The sequence below is a fragment of the Hibiscus syriacus genome, unplaced genomic scaffold (genome assembly GCF_006381635.1).
Source record: "Hibiscus syriacus cultivar Baekdansim isolate YM2019G1 unplaced genomic scaffold, ASM638163v2 tig00110122_pilon, whole genome shotgun sequence".
Classification (NCBI taxonomy): Eukaryota; Viridiplantae; Streptophyta; class Magnoliopsida; order Malvales; family Malvaceae; genus Hibiscus; species Hibiscus syriacus.
The window spans coordinates 614,654-635,844 of NW_024062598.1; the positions used below are offsets into that span (position 1 = coordinate 614,654).

Consider the following 21,191-nt stretch of genomic DNA (forward strand, 5'->3'; position numbering starts at 1 on the left):
GACAACTAGTAATGACTGATGACGGTGATGAGCGATGACCTATAATGAGAGCTTTGATTTGTTCATAGATCAAATTGATATTTTTTTATTAAGCTAAGATAATTACAAGAGACAAATTATTATTCTATCCAAAATTCAAGAGTCAAATAATTATTCGATGGGCATGTGGTAGGACTCTGTGGGACATGACACCAAACTCTGCAATTAGGATGTCCTTGGGGTGGTGCATGTATCCGAAAAGTTGATGGATGGAAGACTACGGTGGTTTGGGCATGTCCTTAGGCGACAATCGACGGATTTAGTCAGGAGGGTAGAGTCAATTACAGTCGACGGTGCCAGAAGGAGATGACGACCAAGGAGGAAGTGGGTAGACTGCTTGAGATATGATTTGAAGGATTTAGCCCTTACTGATGACATGACCTCTGACAGGAAAGTATGGAGACTTAAGACCAGGGTAGTCGAGTAGTGTGGGTCACAGCAATAGGGTGTAGCATCTCTGTCTTCTTTTTAATGCCTTTGTAGTAATTTCCATGACTTTTACTTTTTATACGTTTCTGTCATTGAAATTTATGAAGGCTTAGAACTAGGGTAACGGAGTAGTGTTGCCTTAGTTTAGGTTTTAACCCATTTGACTTTATTCCTTATCGTAACTTGCTATCACTGACTACTGTATATCATTCTCTTCATGTTTCCTCTTTTTAAATTTAGCACGGACTTACGTTTCTGTCTATATGCAGTGATTTTTACGCAGGGATTTATTTGCAGGGATTACTTCTCATTACAGACACGCATATATAGAATGCATATGAAGATTGTTCACCTATATATTTATTTATTTATTTATACATGCATTGTATTTTATTTTTATTTTTTTTAATTTTCTAACTGCCAGAGGTCTTCCATGGAAGCTGATCTCAACCTAGCGTTTGGGCAACCTACTACCCTACCTCCTCATTACCATATTACATAGGGAAATAGGGTTGTTGTTGTTGTTATTGTTGTCGTCACATCATCATACATTCAAACTAACATGAACTAACGACATAATGATCAAAATAAAATAGATCAAAAATAAAAATAATTAAAATAAGATAACTAGTATAAAAAGACCACCGTCATAGTTTAACCTCTAAAATTATATTTTAGGCCAAAATAACACTTTATTGAATGAAAATCATTAATTAACTAACGATTAACGGTATTATGTGTTCAAAGTTTTGATGTGTTATTGATATGTGTATATAATCAATTATGTAGCACATATCCCGTGTCTGATGTGTATCACATTCTAAAGTGATAACATGATAACAATAGTATTATAGTATTACGTTATAAAAATATTTATTTTTATTTATTAAATGAATACTATTTAATTTTTTATTAAAGTAATTTTATCAAATAATATGTATCATTTCACGGAAAAGATAAGAAATTAAATAACGCTCATGATAAACTTGAGTTGTTAATTTATTAAGAAAGAAAATATTTTAATTATAATAAAGTTTGTAAACTAATCACATAATGACATTATTAGTATATTTTTATAACTACTGATATAATAAAATAGTCACGAGATCTTACAAGGGGGCACAAACCGAGTGGCCACTGTGATAAAAGAATTATTATTATTCCTTGAAGACCCGAATTAGAGTACTATAGATGCCATAAGTGTAAACTTTCATTGTCAAAAGATTGAGGATTATCTTTGAACATGTTTATACCATGTAGTAACATATTTGACAAATATATTATTATATAAATATATCTATAACGTGAATATTAAATATACTCGGGTTAAATATATTTATTGATTGATTTTTGGTTTGTGGTTCTTTTCTAAACAAAATGCATACAATACTTTGTATAATATTTAATCAAACTCCAACCAATCCTTGTCATACTTGAATTCCATGGGGAGAAAGTGACTCTAGTTCAAAATTCCGCTTGAAATGCAAAACCATTCCCAGACAACTCATTTTCAGCCAAAAAATGGCGTTTGAAATGTAATTATTAAAAAAAAAACTGAAAAACGGTGTTTTATGTTAAAAAAACTCATTGTAAAAGCTCGTTTGAAGAAACATTCCCAAACAAAGCCGACATGTATGCAAAAAGCAAAAAGCAAAAAGAGTGCAGTCTTAGAGATGAACATCCGCAATTGATTGTGATAACCAAGGCTCTAGCCCGATGAATCTTAATGCTTCATTCGTGCCGGGGGGGGGGGGGGGCGTAGCACTAAAATTATACTATTTGCAAAAAGATCCTATGCAAGCCAGTATATAAAAGGAATAGAAAAGTAGAGCTGCAGCATTTGTAAAAGGCATACCTGCTCCAGTATTTTCTAACTGCTTATCTCTCTATCCATTTTCATTCGGCGCCTCTGCAACACTATTTCCACTGTTCAGGCGGGACTATGCATCATGCTGGTATGCACAGTTGGCTCCATTCTTGCATCCCCTGGAACTGTCATGCAAGGCTTCATTATCTTTGGCCTTGAGTCTCTCGGTTTGGGGTTGTTTATTAGCTCTAGGTTTGGTTTTAGGTTCTGATTGTATCGGCTCTTTAACTTCTGGGCAGGTTTTTGTCTTTCTCCTCCATGCTGCTGAATCAAGTTTTTGTAATAGTTTAGACCCTTCTTCTGGGGAAGTCCAACAGCAGGTGCAGGTGAAGCTGAAGGTGGATGGACACTGGGAATAGGACCTTGTTTATTTGATTGTCCAACTCCGACCCCATTTGGGGTAGCATAAAATGCTCCACCAGATGTAGCTGATAAGAATGCAGTACAATTTTCTGTTCTGTTGATGTGGGCAGGAAGTGGGTTGGAGTGATTTGCAGGTGGGGGTAGATCAGGAGAAGGTACCAAAGGGGATGATGATTCAGTTAAGTTTTGAGCACCTGAAGCTGCTCCATAATCAGCAATTAATTTCTCAATCAATCTCGGGTTGCTGAGAACTTTAACAAGAAAGTCAGGATCAATCACGTTTGCGGGGTCATTGCTTTGATTAATTGCTGCAAAGGCAGCAGCTACTCCACAAGGTTCAACATTAAGAACCATTCCAGCATCTGGTTTTTCATCAGCTGAGGCAATTGAAACACTCGGCATACTGCAATGCAGAGTATGTAAAATACCAGGAGGCAACAACTGGGAATGTGAATTAAGTGGAGTTTCAATTGCTGCATCCTCATCTTCGATGGGAGTGATGGGTATTTGAGGAGTTTGCTGTTTCGTTATATTCACAACTTTCTGTCTGATAAAACCGAAGGGCTGCACAACGAGAAGAAAATTGTCTCATGGAAAAGTAAAACCCAAGGTAAGCAGGTTCTAGAAAAACCCACCCCATAATCCGTCAAAAAGTGAAAAAAGGAAAGTATCAAACTTTGTAGGAATTGCAGATAGGCGTGGATAAACAGCTTCAAGCATTCTCACTTCTCTCAGATTTTGAATCTCCACCTCTTTACTTTCGTCTCTGGCAACAACTTGCCAATTCAAGTCCAAAACAAACTGTGAAAATGGGTATTCAACTTCAATGTAAATGTTGGGGAACAATAATCACAAATCAAACTAAAATAGAAATGGCCAGAAAATAATTTTTCAGACATGTTTCTATGAGAGGATATCTCCATTTAATGACAGGAATTTCAAACAAGTTAATCAGCAGATGACTTGTAGAATGAGCTTCTTCAAATCCAGGAGGCAGAAAGTCATCCACAGTTGTCCCAATTAGATGTGATACCGAGAAGGTTTTTGCTTGGAGGTGATCTTGACCGCCCAGCCCAACTTGTGATGGTGAATCCTCTGATAAAAACAGCCTTACCTGTTAAGTGAAGAAGCCTTTATATATTCTGTTTATCATCTTCGATAAAACATTATTGTGAAATGCTCAAACATCATTTTATCGTCCAAACACCCTCCAGCAACTAAATGAAGAGAGGTTGCATAAACAGGGATGGTTTTATATAAGGGAAAAGTATCTGATACACAGGCTGTGTAAACTTTAGTTTACACGAGCCTGCCTATTTTAATGTCATGTGTCCTATTTAGGATTTATGGGTTAGCGTTTTAGATTTTGGGGTTCAGATAGGTAGGGAGCCTATACATAAAAAAATTACTCATATATAGATATAAGAACTTTTTAGTAACAACAAAATTGAAGTGCAAGCGGAATTAACTACGGCATCCATGATGCTGATATGTGCCAGCGAATCAGTCATTTTTCACTGAATTATTACAAATAGTTTAACTCTCACTAAGGATCAGCTGAGAGTAATAAAATTTCAAGGTGGATTTCAATTGCTTACCCTAGAAAACTTCACCTATACTGTTACAATTGGAAGTGGCATAAAATCTAGTATTAGCTACTACTCTAGTTTGAGTAAACTCCCCTTGTTGGAAATGGATGCCATAGATCAGTTGTATAAGCAACCTATATAAACTTAGTAAAATGAGACAGAGAAGTACTTGCCCCTAGTGGCAGCAAGAATGTGTTTTGTCAAAAATGAGATACTATGAAACCAATCATCTAATCGAGCCTAGTAGATTTAGATGCAGTTAACCAATCAACAGATAGATTGGTCTCGTTGCTATAACTGTAAGGCTGGGATAAGAAAATGAGATCAGCTATTTGTCATTTTTGTGAGAATAACTCAGCCTAAAATATTGAGAAAAAAACTGCTTTCTTCACTCTCACAAAAATCGATAGAGAGAAAGTTGGACCTACTCTCTTGCTAGCATGACAGCATTGGATAGCCCCTTTTTGGTCACAAAACCTTTGGCAGATAGCATTTCTGAAATCTTACATCAAACAAGAGTACAAATTCAATTCAAATTACTTCAGACTACCACATGAAAATCTTAGGATGATACAGAAAAGACTCTTCATGGACCTGTTGTAGGCTGTGGTGGCTATATAGGGACATAACCTTTCAATTTGTAAAGGAAAACATGCATCCAAGAATTAGAGATTCTAAAACTGGAACTTCTCCAAAGGAAACCAATGATCCTTTCAAAATGTTTAGGACTTGAGACAAATGTCAAATACTTAACATGCAAAAATATAAAGTTAAGACATCAGAAATAAAACAATACAAGAAGCATTTATTAACTTAACATGCATCCTAATCAAACTCCATGGATATTTTACAGTTGTATTCTGGTTATATTATTGAGTTCTGCAAAGATGAACACTATATGAAGGAAAACATCATGAATGGACACACCAGGGAAGCTAATCAATGGCAGCATATTGTTATCATTACTATCATTTTTTAATAAGCTAACAGTGGTAGTCTTTCACCATTTTCATTCCCTCATTTCTGAGTCTAACTAGCATGACAAACTTCCCATTTCTATTACAGATTTTTTCCCATAAAAACATGTTGTTAAACTAAATTTGACATAAATGCCACAGATAAGGGGGGGGGGACAGCCCGTTATTCATACCCCTAAATGCAACAATGGCGTCACCAAATTGAAAAAGTCATCCGAAATCATGCATTACAAGAACACACGCACGCACACACAAAAGGAACTAAAATGGACCACCAGAAAGGTTCAAATGCAGTTCAAGAGAAAGAATATCAGATAAAATATTACTGAAAAACCCCCAAAAACAATATAACAAGAAGGTTCACATCGCTCCATTCTCCAACACTTTGACTTGAAATTTTGCATTCTCCTTTTCTCTTCTCTGTTTCACTTGAAATGGGCCTCAAAATTTAAGAAGTTCCAAAGTAAATTTGCAATTTTACCTGACAAAGGTGAAGGTCCGATGCCCAAGTAACCTTGTTTGATTTGTGCAGCCCTCGCATCGCAAAAAAAAAAAAACACAAAATAGTATACTAAGAAAAAAAGGGTCCTTTTTCCAGCTCCGGTTCTCGGCAAAAATGTCGAAGTCCAGTTCCCCGAATTAAAAAACGAGTCTCAACCGTTGAATCAACATGCCTGTATCGAAAACCCTAATTTGTAGAAAAATGGGGGGGGGGGAGCCCTACATATTCCAAAGAGGATGGTAACCCTAAAACGGTTTCTCAAGGCTTTGCCGGGTGTCTTATTCACACGTCGAAGTGGAGGGATGCTCGTCGTGTATTTGCACGCGCTGTAAATGCAAACTGGGATTGAGAATTTGAGTCAGGTCATGCTTTTGAGCAACATCAATTTCCATCCTCATCTTTCGTTTAAAATTTATTAATCGGTTATCATTGGAGATTGAGTTTATAAAGTCTGAATTTAGGACACGGAAAACGATTAAGGAAAATATTTTTCGTTAAATTATAATTAAAAAGAAAATCTGAAAAATATTTTACTATGTTTAAAAGATGTTATTTTAATTTTTTTTTACTAATTGATGATATTTTTTAAAATTATTTATTACAAATATTAAATACAATAAATAATATTATTTATCATAAAATTTAATATTATTATTTTTAAAATATTAAAATAATTTATTTCTTATTAAATTTTTATAATTTTATTAATAAAAATATTAATAGTATATTTATTGAAATAAAAATATTATAAATTATATTAATTATTTATTAAGTAATAGTGTTATATATTTTAAAATATTAATTAGTATATTTAAATATCTTTATTACAATATTATTAGATTATTAAATTAATATTAAATATATAATATTATTCATTATTAATAATTTAATATTATTTATATTAACTTAATAAATATAAATTTTATTAATAATTTATTATATATTATTAAAATAAAAATATAATATTTTATATTATTATAATATAATTGATTATTTTATTATAATATTAAAAATATATATTATTAGAAATATTAATAAATATATTTTAAATATTTTAATAATTAATATTTTGATTAAAATGATATTAAATATTTTATTAATATTAAATTCATAAAATAAAATTATTTTGAGTATTTATTCTTTGAAGTGCAAAGTTTGAAAAATGACTTACGAAAAATCAGACCGTAAGTCATTTTCTAGAAAACACAAAGGAAATTCTGTTGACCAGGAAAATGTTTTACGTTGACCAACCAGTTTTCCTCCGACCAAACACTGGAAAATGAAGAAAAAAATTTTCTACGTGAAACAAACGGATCCTAATGTAGTGTTTTTTCAGAAAAAATAATACAATATTTCGTTTAAAAATTATATGAAAATCTTCAAATTTTTATACTGGAAATTATCTATGAACTTACAATTTTTCTATTTTTATTCTTTGCATGTTTTCGTTAAATCTCTTTGATTCTTTGCATTTTCATTCATCCTTTTGATTATTTTCTGAAGACTTTATTTTGTTTAGTCAGATTAAAAGTAGAACTCACCAAAGTTCAGAGAGATCAAATTGGACGACCAAAAATTCACATTTCCATCCCTACATTTCAACCTCCTCAAAGGCATTCGGTAAAAAAAAACTAAAGTAGGATAAAAATGACTCAAAAAGTAATCTTAACCATTTTTTATAAATGAATTACAAGCAGCTAAACAATATACTCTTTTGGTGCACATCTGAATCCTGAAGGATGTAAGATGAAGCAAAATATGTAGTCATCATGCCTTACAAGCTGAGGAATGCAAAATATAACTCCATTAAATATGGGAAAAAAAGAAGTTTAAGATGGTTCGGGTCTACCATAAATGAACCAGCACAACTGTAGTTTTTAGCTTCAATCCTCCAATGCCTTTGCACCACAAGGCATCACACGAATAAAAAATTGGTTAAAGTTTACTAGAAAATATATGTATATGGTATCTGTAGAAACCTCTAAACCATCACTGTTATTTTGAATCTAGTTCGGATATGATAATATGCCTGACTGAAGTTGTACTTTTGCCGGTCATCATCACTTGGTTTTGTTTGCAGCAGCATCACCATTTTGTTGCTGGGTCTGGGATGGGTCATTGCGACTTTCCTGTGCTTGTTGGTTTTGTTGCTGCATCTGATAAGCATTTAGCCTCTGGTGTTGCCGAGGCTGTACCTGGAGCATTGGATGATTGATGGAAAGTTGCTGAGCCATACGGTTTGAAAGATGAGCCTCCCCACCGAACTCTGCTGCGGTGTGCTTCAGTCGTTGGACTTCAGCAGTTAATGCGTCATTTAGCGCTACGACACCAAACCCATAAAGGAGTATTGTTCTCGTTTAGATACAAATTTATAATTAGCATAGTTAAGTCATAAAAACAAATAAAAAGGGAAGTTAAAGGCAACCCAACTAATCAGCAGCCATATCAATATTACCTTAACAATCAAAATGAACACTTTGGTCCCATTCAATCATATTTCATTTAGGCTTTGTTATGATAACATCATCATAATAACAAAAATTATAGCGCATATTTCCAAAATATATCTAAGAATTTATAATCATGCCTTACATAGCATGGTCATATAGCTTGATAAAGTTTTCACCCAGAAAAACCATTATGAGCCCTATGTTTAATAAGCCTAAACCTCTTCAATCCACGACTAGTTATGGGTACAAGCTGATCTTAAATAAACCATACGAGCATCTATAACTGTAACTCGTCCCAAGAAACCCAATATCAGAGAACTACACATAGAAAGCAACACCAACCAGGATTTCAGATCCAGCAACATGTATTCAAAATGCAGAGACATTTAAATAAGGTAAACTAGTTGCTTTGCTAGAAATGTAGCGGATACTCAATATTCCAAATTGCAAAATAAATAAGAATAGTATTCGGAACTTAGGTGGTTAAATACAAGTGCTTCAACCGGATAGCTGATCGCGTTTGAATATCAAAGAATGGTAAAATCCAAAAGTGGTGCAATTCCATAAAGCCATCAATATAACATATTAGATCTGTGGGAAATCCTAGGGCATACCAAATATTTAATATCATATCAGATATAAAGATTTTCAAGTGAAATTGAAAAATGTATGCCAATTGTGAAACTTCTGGAAGAAAAAAAAGGTTACGAAAGATTTAATAACAAAGAAGTATACCGTCTTTCAGTTGGGCCTGTTGCTCCATGGCCTGAAGACGAAACTTTAGCTCATTGTTCTGGCTTGAAAGCCCAGTAGAATCTCTCTGAAAAAGGACAGACCAACCAAAGGAACAAAACTCAACTTAATTAAATCATCTAATTATAATTATAGTAATATAATATTTGTTACTTAAACGGTCGAACATGATTAAAATAATTCAAATATTACTTCAATACTTCATACCATATTAAAAAGTGATTGTATTCCTATAAAAAAAAGTGATTGTATTGTACAATACTTTTCGGTATTCAAATATGATTAGTCTAATGTAACATTCTTTCTTTAAATGGTTGAACATAATTAATAAACATAAATTATTTTAATAATCCATGCATTACAATAATAAAGAATTTTCAAACGGGAACACAATATTTATTATCATACGTAGATCATATCACGTGGCAATTCATAAACTTTATATTTAAAAGATAAAAAAATGTTGTTAAATAATTTATTTATGTAAATAAGATTAATCCGGTCAATCGAATCTAAAAAGATTACATAACAACTCTATTTTCTGTAAAAAAAAAAAAAAATGATCGATCCTTTTTCTTAGAGACTGGATAAAAAATTTGTTTAAATAAAGATCAATCCCTTTTATTCCCAACTAGATGGATTCAGAACCTTTTAATAACAAAAATAGCACAATTCCTAAGAAAAATCTAAGGAAGTATTTATAATCATGCCTTCCATAGCATGGTCATATAGCTTAATTTAGTTTTTCACCCAAAAAAAAAACCATTATGAGCCCTATGTGGTTGCCTCTGTTTGCATAGCATGGTCATACAATTTTGTACCCACCTGTAACATTGTTAACTCTGCAGATAATGTGGTTGCCTCTGTTTGCAAAGTTTGCACCTTTTGTTCTAGTTCTGCAATGTACTGCATCTTCCGCTGCTTGGAACGAGCAGCTGACTGACGGTTAGCCAAAATCCTGTCATGAATACATCAGAAACATCAATCATGCCCAATTACGCACAACACCAAAAGCAAAAATATAATAGAAAAGCAAGGAGAAGCATAAGCGATGTGCAAAACCTTTTGACGCGTTTTGGATCTACAGATGCCATCTCAGCAAGATTCTCATTTTCCATGATCTTTTTAATCTCAGATTCATTGAACTCACTACTCCTAGTCCCAATCTCAAAATTGAATTTACTTGAATTTGCATCAGCTGAGCTACCAGGAGAGTGATGATTGCCATGATTTCCCAAAGGAGGAATCTTTGGTGTATCCTCATCAAATTGCAGACTTCCCATGTAACTGTCCATTGAGACGCTTCTGTAATGTCGAACAGTCGGTGAAATATCTCCAGCAGCTCTCCTCTTGTTGGCTTCCCTCCTCTCATTAGAAACGCCAAAACTAATTCCATTTGAAGTGAATGGATGCTTATTTACTCTACTATCAACTTCATTGTCACTACTTTCGCCACCATATGTCTTTGTGCCACTAGCTTTGCTGTCCAAATCCTTGTCCTCGGTACCAGACGAGTTCAATGTCTCAAGATTTTCCAAATTCATGTACGAATTAAACAAGTCATCCGCAGCATCCCCGTCAGATTTCTTCTCACCCATCACTTCTACATTACTGCCACAATTCTTTTTCCATTCTGATTCTCGTTTCACCAACTGAATCGGTTTCTCTGAACCAAAAGAACTTTCCCTACCTGAAACTGACCTATCCAACATGCCACAACTCCCTATAGGAACCAATTGAGGCGAAGACTGAATCATAGTAGAAAACCCTAATGGAACATCGCTACTAGACCGCCTATGTCCTTTCCGCGGAGGTAGGCTTGAACTCTCACCGACACGGAACTCATTACTTCCTCCGGCAACAGGTGAAGGGAGTGAGGACCTTACATTAGAATTGACAACCCTTTCTTCCATAGAAACATCATTAGAAGCAGGATCAGAGAGAAACGGGACGAAAGGTTCTCGATAAGGGGGAGGACACCATGGGGGCAATCGATCAAGGGAAAAGAATGTTGGCTGAGATAAAGACCTCAAATGGCTCGTTGCCCCTTGTTGAGCATTAGGACGCGAACCGACCATCTGTGGTGAATAAGGCAATGAAGCAGTAGGGTTGTTGGGGTGTGAAGGAGGTATCCCAGGTCTCTTGTTACTGTTGCTCTCAGGACTCAAACGCATATACGACAGGGAAGATGAAGGAGAAGCCATTTGTGAGGCACTGAAAGCGGGTATATCTAAATTGCTTTGAGGCTTTGGAATTGAATTCGTACCATCCATTTTATTTCATAGGTTTCTCAACTGCATGAAAAAAGAAAATCAAATGAAAATGAAAAGAAACGAGAAAAAAAACCAAAGTAATTGTATTAATATATACCTGGTTAACAGAGCCCTAGATTTTATGCAGTACAATGAATGAAAATAAGGTAACTAAATATGCAAAGTGAATCAAAAAGATTGCCCAGTATTCTAGCCAAATATGGTCCTAAAAATCCAATAAAAAAAAACTATGAAGTGAAGAGGAGTTACCAAAAGCTAAAAAAAACCAAAAACAATTCTTACCAGAAAGCTAAAACATCAACAACAAAAAAAGTCTAAAGTTTACTTCCACGGCTATATTCAAAGAACAAATAAATTAATCAAACAAGCTTAAAACCCTAGAAATGAAAAATAGGAAGCCAGTCAAAGCAAAGTTACCTCGCAGCCAGAAAAATCTAGTCAAAACCAGCTAAAGCAAAAGCAGAAAACAGTAAAACTAATCACAATTGAGATGGGTTAATCACTAAACCGATGATCAACCCAAAAATAAATGTGGGTATAGTACAGTAGAGAAGAAGAAGAAGAAGCTCACCAGGTGAAGAACTTCAAAGGAAAGTGAATGAAAACAAGAAATTTGGGAAAGATGGAAACTTTAAGGAAAGGAGGCGTCGAAAAAGGTAAGACAATCCGATTTTTTCCCCTTTTCCTTTTGTGTCCAAAATCCTAAGAGTGTATTTTCTCTTTTTAAACCGCAGTCTACGTTGTGTTTCTCGGGTTGGTGATCTCGTCTCTTGATTTTCCACACTCGTCACGTTCTTCTGGATAAAAATTCAACTTAATTAAGTTATCTATTTTTAATTACTATAATCTAATATCCGTTACTTAAACGATTGAACATGATTAAAATAATTCAAATATTTTTACCATACTAAACAGTAATTGTATTGTACAATTCTTTCGCTATTCAAATGTGATTGCTCATTAGTCTAATGCAATATTCGTTCTTTAAATTGTTGAACTTAATTAATAAACCTAAATTATTTTCACCATTCATGTACTACAATAAAAAAAATTAAATCATATATATATTAATCGAAGAACATAATATTATATTATCAGATATCGATCTCATCACGTGACAATTTATAAATTCTATATTTAAGAAAAAAACAACCGTTAAATAAATAAGATCAGTTGGATCAATCGATCGAATCTAAAATATATTCGACTCTTTTTTTATAATATTTTTTTAAAAAATCTATCTTTTCTCTTAAAATTTGGACAAAAAATTTGTTTAAGGATTAATTCATTTTGTTTCTAAGTAGATGGATTCGGACACTTTTAAGAAATGTCGTGTGTTTAGTTAAATACGATTAAATGATTTGGTAATTAAAACTAAATATGAAGTTAATGTGAAATTATCCTATTTTACTTTTAAATTTGACTTTAAAAATTATGTTGAAGTGCATATGTGTGAATAAAATCCTTCATATGTTTCTCGAGTATGTTATAATGATTTAATGATTGATTTCATCTAATTACGAGATATTATAATTAATCTTTAATATTAATAATTAATTATACAATTATTTTCGATAACACTGATCGGGATTATTTGGATGATCGATATAATATTTTAGATTCGATCAAAACTTTATAATTGAATTTAAGGCGTTACATTTTATTGCCTTTGATCATCGTAAAAATAAATTTATTATAATTTAATTATTACCTTTGATAATAAAAATCATCATTGCCAACGAATGTTAGTATAAGTGGTTGGGATTTATGAATTTAAATTTGTAAAACCAAGTTCAAATCATACCACCAGTACTTTTGGTGGACAATCTGTAAAATTCAGTTGGATCTTATTTGTGCTCTCCCCTTAGACTGGGGAGTCACCTCTAACCTAAACTTTTGGTGTTGATTGTCATTTTCTTTGACTTGGTTGGCATGTGACAATATTAGTTTTGGTGTTTATTATCAACCACTATTATTCCTTATTCTTTTTATATTTTTGTATTACGTATTTTATTTTCTTTTTCTTTAATTTTTAATAATTTTATCTTTATGATACAATTTTCTCTGTTTTATGACACGTTTCTATCAATCTTTTAGCATGTTTTGGTCTTTTTATCATTAGTTTGACCGATTTCATTGTCTAATTTTATCAGATTTGGATTGATGTTGCCTCATCTGATCAATATGATACTTATTTGTTATCATGTTGATCTGTCATGCTTTAGACCATTAGATTGAATTTAGATTTGTGGTTTACATTCGAACTTCAAAGATAGTTTTCTCACAATGCTCGATTCTGATTCACGATTGTTGATGGTCTTTGAGTAGCTTGATCTCATATTGTGGTTAGCTTGTCGATAGAGTTAGATCTATTCGTAATTTTATTTTGTTCTAATTTTTTGGATGAATTTTTAATTTTTTCTTATATGATCTTAAGTGATTAATTCCTTGTGTCAATGATTATAAAAAATGTCCTAATGATGTGTTTAGTTCACATTTATGATGGTAAATATTTGTATTATTGTAATTTTAGAATTTTTCCTTTTTTATAATAAAACTAATAACTTCTATTTGCATAAATAATCGTCTTTACTATAGATGTTTACATGGATTCCATTAACTTATGAACAAAGATTGACCGAGAGGGGCGGGTGGGGATCGTCGTTTCCTGAAAATTTCAAAATTTATATAGATTGGAAATTTTCTCTGTATATTTAATTAAAAAAATTCTATCTAAAATTTTATAAATTTGTCTCTTTTTAAATTTTTATATATTCACATTGTAATATAAAATGATATAGTGTGTGCTTAAGAATAATCTTTTATAAATAAGATTGTGAGTTGGTTGAAGTAGATCAACTTAGTATATATATATAGTTTTTAACCACTAGTTTAAGGGATAGATAGAAAAGGAAAACGTGTGACTATTGGCATATAGTTTCTAAACACTAGCTTGAAGTAGTTGTGTCAACTTTGTTGGTTGGTTCAGTTTATCTATGATGTTTGATTATGCGAATTGATTTAGTCCTTATGGAGTGAATACACACGTGTGAGGAGGACTTTGAAGTGTTAATGTGATAATGGTTTGAATTTATAAAATGACATTGATTTATTATCGTATAATCCTAACGATCTATGGTGAAATAATTTGAATATTGGAGGTATGTAATTAGCAGAAATGAGTATTGAGGAGGGGACAAGTAATAGCGAAGGAACATAGTGTGTGATGAGATTAAGTGCTTGAAGAGTGAGTTAGTTGATAATGGGTGGAGCTATGTTCCAAAATGATTTATAGGTTTTTAGTACAAAAAATGCAGTTCGCCTATGAAGAGTGAGTTAGTTGATAATGGATGGAGCTATGTTCCAAAATGATTTATAAGTTTTTAGTACAAAAAGTGTAGTTCGCCTACGAAAGTTGCACACCTTCATCATGTGTCTAAACTTTAGAGATCCTTCGAATTTGGTGCACCTTACACCTTTTAAAATCAAGATATTAATATAAATTCGATAAAAAAAATGTGTTTATAGGTTCTTTTAGCACAGAAAATACACTTCGCCTATGAAAGGTGTGCACCTTCATCATGTGTCTAAATTCTAGAGATCCTTAAAGCTCCGAATTTTGGTGTGACGTACACAATTTAAGGTTATATTTTTGGGGATTTCAAGATGGTTAGGAGCCATTTTAGACTAAAAAAACTTCGTTGTTGAGGTTTGGGAGGTCACGGGGAGATGTTTTGTGATGGTCTCGGCGACGGAATCGTCATGTACGGCGACCGGACACCTTTTGACCCTCCCTTGACGAGGAGAGGAGAGAGTTGAGAGAACTCTCCTTTCTCCTTTTGGGTAGAATAGAGTGAAATGAGATAAATGAGATAAATGAGAGAAATGGTCTATTTTTGGCCTAAGTCTTAGATATATATATATATGAGAAAATAACCTCAGTGACCAAAAATACATTATAATATACGAATTTAATCAATTTTTTTTGGATTTGCCAAAATGACCAACAAATTCGCAACACGATCTCAATTTCGCAACCCAGTTTCCAATTTCGCAACGCGAATTTGTAAATCACAACACAGAAGTCAAATTCCCAACGCGAAAGTCAAATGTTTTTACGCGAAACACAATATTAATTTCGCAACACAAATGTAAACAGTATTATCGCAAATCATCTCTAACCTAAAACCCTAAATCACAACTCAATCCCATCTCCATCTCTCACTCCCTACAGCGACATCCGTCCCCATCTCCAACGAAATCCGTCTATCTCCATCTCTCAGAGCAACCCTCACAACCATTCACGGTCAGAAATGGAAAATCAACCACCGAGGGTTAGTTTTTTTAATCTCTTATTTTTATTTTGAAATTTTTGTATTATTATTATATTTTTCTTATATTGATGATAAATTTACTGGTAATTTCAATATATATAGATTAACCATTTCACTGAGATTGCATAGTAAATTCATTCGGTTGCTGCCAATACTGCTAAACTGCTTAGTATTTGTTTTTGTTTTGTCTTTTTGTTGAAGAAACCCTAAATCACAACACAAAAATCGCAACGCGAAAATGAAAATCGTGCGTTGCGAATTTAAGTTTCAGAAACTTCTTTTATTCTGCAAATTGAAACTTGAATGAATTGCATTACTTCAACCAAAAAACAAAGACAAATACTAACTTCACAGTGTTGCTAATTTAAGTTTCAAGAATAAACTACTACTCTTTATGTTGTCCTTGAACCTGCACTAAACCTATATGTTGTCCTTTTAAATGTTTATATAAGTGCTTACTTCTGGAATGTTATCTGATGCATTTTGTGAACTATGATGGAATAATGACTTGGTTGAATACCGTGCTAGTTTGAAACATATTTGGCTTTATTTTCACTGTTTAATATCATGTCTGTTTATAGTGTATAATAAGGAGTTTTTGGTATATCTAACTGTATGTTTATTGTTTTTGTAGAAAATTTTTTCGGCTGCATTGACCTTAAGGAATAAATTAAGCCTAGCCACTAAAATTGCGTCGACGCTTACACCTCTACAAAGAAATTTGTTTGAAGATACTTCCTTCGGGCCATGGCTGAAAGTGCAACATACGGGTGGAGATGCTATGTTGACACATTTGTTTCTTCAAACCATGACTAACGATCTACCCAAGAGGATACAACGTGGTGATGAGGAGATATGGTTTCATTTTCCTCCAGCACATACTTGTTTTGGACGGGAGGAGTTTTACTTAATCACTGGTCTACGCTTCGGACACGATGATGTAGGTCGGTACACTAGTCATATCGCCCGCCCTTCATGGTTATCTCGGGTTTTTCCTGAGCTGGCAAATTCGAAGTCGAGTTTACACGTCGACGACTTGAAGAGATTATTTGATAAAGATGGTTTTACTCGGATGGATGACCTTGATGTTGTCCGAGTATGCCATTTATTACTTTTGCATGGCGGCTTTTTAGGCAAAGAGGGCAGACAACCTATCTTCGAGGACCTAATATTAATGGTAGAGGACCTAAATGCATGGAACATGTTTCCGTTGGGTTCATATCTATGGAAAGTACCTGGAAGAAGTTGTCGTCTGCCTTTGAGGACCGAAAAAGTTTGCGGGGTGATAGTTCTAAATACACTTTGACAGGCTTTACTTGGGCCTTTAAGGTAAGAATTTCTATATAATGTTTCCAAAATTATAATTAATTATTTAACAATTACTAATGTTTGTGTATTATATTGTTTGTAGATTTGGATATTTGAGGCTTTCCCCAGCATGTGGACATATGCGATAATAAGATCAAATGATATTCCTAGGGCTATTACCTGGAAGAGGATCCGCATGTTGGATTGGGAAGAGTTACTCCCATATACGATGATGAATGATGTAAGTTAACACACAAATAATACCATATATAAACAAGTTATTACTAGTACAAGTTTAACTTTGTTTGAGCTTTTATATTATTAGGAGGCCAACTATCCATTACAGAGGCTGAGCTTGCCACTGATTGGTGGCGCGCTAGTAAGCGGTTTTTTGATGGGACGGATGATGAGCACCCCCTACCTCCACCTCTACCATCACCTATTCCATCACATCATCGAGCCTCTTCTCCACCATCACCTCATGATAGGCGTCCGGCAAAGAGGCCACGACATTTATCTCCCTGTTCTCCACCTCCATGGGATGAGTTAGGGGAATTACGTGATGAGGTCGGTGCTTTGTGTCATAAGGTCGGTACTTTACGTGAAGATAATGGTGCATGACGTGATGAGGTTCGATCTTTACATGGTGAGGTAGATTTTTTACGCGATGACAATGGTGCGCTACACGGTGAGGTATCTACTTTACGTGATGAGGTTGCCGCTCTACGCGAGATTATTTTATTGTTGCAGAATGAGGTTTATACTCTACGCAATGAGGTAAATTTGTTTAATATTATACTAAAAATGCAAATAACCTTTTTTCGGCATTATTTATTTATTTATTTATTTACTGATTTATGTATTAATTTATTTTCAGCGGCCCGATAAGGTATATGCTTTATGTCAGGTTTTTCTTGCACGACGGGGTTCATGAATCAGACGTCGTGGATGTGCCATTACGTCTATGTTCAACCCACTAGTGCCAAGACTCTGTAAGAATAAGCCTGATGCACCTATCATCATTCAAGAGGCGCCTCTTATCGTTCAAGAGGCCCTCTCATCATCGAAGAAGCCCCTCCCACCGTTCAAGAGGCCCCTGTCATCGTTCAAGAGGTCCTACCCGCCATTCAAGAGCCCGATTCACATGGCGTCATAAGTTGACATATTGATAAACCCCATCCCGTGCCCGATATGATAGATGCGAGTTGGCTTTCGTATGTGCTATCGGCCAGTACCATTCCTCAGGAGGAGAGGGAAACACTACCGGAAACAATTACGAATAATACTCTTTGGGCTAAGACCGCAGTTGATTTTTATCTACATGAGCGGAGCAAGGGGTGTTATTCTGACCTATGCCAAATCGACGATGTTATTCATTTGTTTCTTGAACGGTCTTGGTGGGGTATTTTATTAGGGGTTGAAGATAATGGCTATCTCGAAGGGGTGGAAAGTCTTATATTCTTCTTATATTGCATTTTGATTAATTTTTTAAAATTATTAATAAATTCACTAATATTTTTTTTTTATAAAACAACATATTGATGCATGTGTGTCACGTCTTCTAATAATAAGAAAATTGAGGAAAAGAAATACTCGATGGACTATTATGCCGACGTCTTTTCACGTAGCTCACTTGAAGGATCAGAGAGATGCTTCATATACGTTGGGTAATGGAAAACCTAAACTTTATCCTGCGTGGTGGGAGGTCGATAAGGTTAGTATTTTTTTTTTGAATATTTTAAAGGTTTTCATAAATTTTATTTGATGTGTGCAATTATTTATGATTACAGGTGTTTATCCCTGTTTTAGAACATCTTCATTGGCTTCTCGTCGAGCTTCAGCTCCCATCCCTGAAGATAATGGTATATGACAGCATGTTGAATTACATACCATTGTCTGATTTGAGAGATATTATTACAAAGGGATGGAGCGATCATTTGGCTAAATACTTGGATGCGATTGATTATTGGACAAATTCTAGAAACAAGAAGCCAAAAAAGTTCAAAATTACAATGATCAGAGACGAGACTGCACCACAATAAATGCAGGGAGCCATAGGGGATTGTGGTCCTCTCGTATGCTTGTGCTTGGAACGTTTGACGACAGGAAGTAAACAGTATCTACCTCCCACAGATAGAGATAGAGGTGCAGTAGGCTTGTGGTTTCAGCATTATATGGCCAGATAGATATATACGAGACGCTGCCTACCTGCATCCGCATGCTGAAAGTGTGCATAAACAATTGGTAAGTTTGAGCAAGTGTTAACATATATACTCTTTAATTGGTTTGAAAATATTTGGTTAAGTACCTAGAATTCAGTAATTTGTTGTTTGTTGGTTTTAGATGTGTAGAAAGTGTTGTTTGAGCAAATGTTTGGTTTCTGCAGGTTAATCTTGAAGTGAGCTGCGTGAAATTGATGTATTTGTGCATAAACAACAATATGGGGTACACTTTTTTTACTTTGTTTAATTGAATTTTACATTGAAAGTTGATTGATGAGGAAATAAGATTTATTTTTTGATTAATTGATTTGTAAAAGTTGATTTGTTTACGAATTTGACTTTTGCGTTGCGAATTTGACTTTCGCGTTGATTGCAACATACAACATCAAGTTATATACAACATCAAACACATTCTAAGCTATAAATACTAGCTAAGGACACTTGAAGAAGCAAGAGAACAACTATCCAAGCAATCAAACACAAGAGAAAATCCCAACATGATAACAACTGAACAGATCATAACAGTGTTTAAACTCAAGTTACTAATGAATGTCTAACTGAAAATGTATGCATTCACACAAAAAATACACATAATACAACGTTTGCATTTAAAAATCACCTAAGTTAATAAGTCCCAAAAGGTGAAGCCGGTTGTGATTGGGATTTTGATTTTGATTGCGATTTTGATTTCCTTTTACTTGGCACCACATGAGCTTTGGATTTTGATGAGGATCTATTTTTTGGTAGTGGAAAAGATAATTGTGATTGCACTGGTGATCCACAAGTCAACCTTGTATGACCACTTTCCTTGCACCGACTACATGTCGATATCCTCTTCTCTTCACCCTTAGACGGTATACGATCGTGATTTTTTGGTCGGCCAGGTAGCCTGTTGTCCATGACTGGTGGCAAAACTGTTTGTAAGTCATCTGGTATGTCCCACTCAGAAGGATGTGGACATGGGTAGACAATCTCGGCATAAGTCTATCGATATACTTCTGTAGTGTAGCAATCCATAGCGTATGCGCTTGAATCATCTTGGTTTAGATGAAGAGCAACTTTTATAACATGACCACACGGATAACCAGATGTTTGCCATTTCTTACAACTACACGTCTTTGCATTTAGATCGATAAGCCCATTTAAGTTATTATCCAATACTTTAAACAAAGTGTTTGAACATGGTTCAACTCTCCATAACGTTGACTTCACAACACGTTTCGTTATATTTTTTTTCTGTCCATGGTGTAACACGACGTTCCAATGTTCCTGTAAATTTAAATAAATAATACTTAGTAAAATATATGATAAGTTACGAATTTAAAGAAATAATACCTGCATGGTTTCTTTTCTTGTAGTACCACTATTGAATAGAGGCTCAAAAAAACTCCATTAACATAGTAATGGGTAATTTCCGGGAATGACGACTTAGAGCGTTGATTGATTCTGCACTATTAGACGTCATGAAACCATATCTTGCTCCAAGTTGATGTACTCTTGACCATCTTTCAAACCTGACATCTTCTAGTGTTTGAATATATTGAGGTAAAACACGTCTTAAACAATTTATATGCTTATTAAAATCCACTTCCCGATAAGCTTTTACAGCCTTCCAATATTTCCATTTGTGATTTTTTATACCAGCAGACCTTGATTTTAGATTTCTGTACAAATGAACACCACAAAGTCCATGAAAAGCATATGGGAAACACCTTCTAACAGCATTATCAATTGAGTTTGCCCTATCAGATATGATTGTCAGATTACTAATAGGACGTATGCAATCCCTAAGACGCCCCATAAACCATGTCCATGAATCAGAGGTTTCAGATTTGCCAACCCCGTAAGCTATTGGCAGTATCCCATTGTTAGCATCCATGGCTACTGCTAATAAGTTTACTCCAAGGTATCGACCTTTCAAATGTGCTCCGTCAACTATAATAACTGGGCGCATGCAAGTAATAAACGAACGAATCTATAAAATCATATACATAAGAAATATAATCATTTAAATGTGAAATGCATGCAACTAACAAAAATGAGTCAACAAAATTATAATTATTTACTAACTGTAGCACTAATGGC

General features: G+C 34.1%; 1 protein-coding gene and 1 pseudogene across 1 annotated transcript; both read right to left on the reverse strand.

Moving 5' to 3' along the window:
• Positions 1 to 2,205: 2,205 nt before the first annotated feature.
• On the reverse strand, positions 2,206 to 6,151 carry LOC120215512 (annotated as a pseudogene).
• Positions 6,152 to 7,566: 1,415 nt separating this feature from the next.
• Positions 7,567 to 11,999, reverse strand: LOC120215492. The gene is made up of 5 exons (XM_039213166.1): positions 11,814 to 11,999; positions 10,032 to 11,263; positions 9,795 to 9,927; positions 8,952 to 9,036; positions 7,567 to 8,086 (listed from the first exon to the last, which is right to left on the reverse strand). Exons 2-5 carry the CDS (start codon positions 11,240 to 11,242, stop codon positions 7,827 to 7,829), a joined length of 1,689 nt encoding a protein of 562 aa, XP_039069097.1. The 5' UTR covers positions 11,243 to 11,263; positions 11,814 to 11,999; the 3' UTR covers positions 7,567 to 7,826.
• Between the last annotated feature and the right edge of the window lie 9,192 nt (positions 12,000 to 21,191).

Excerpts from the sequence above, each read along its gene's own strand:
- LOC120215492 (XM_039213166.1), bottom strand. The coding sequence starts at position 11,242 with ATGGATGGTACGAATTCAATTCCAAAGCCTCAAAGCAATTTAGATATA. Across the intron at positions 9,928-10,031 it reads GATCCAAAACGCGTCAAAAG|GATTTTGGCTAACCGTCAGT; the intron begins GTTTTGCACATC and ends TATTCATGACAG. Across the intron at positions 9,037-9,794 it reads CAGAGTTAACAATGTTACAG|AGAGATTCTACTGGGCTTTC; the intron begins GTGGGTACAAAA and ends GTCCTTTTTCAG.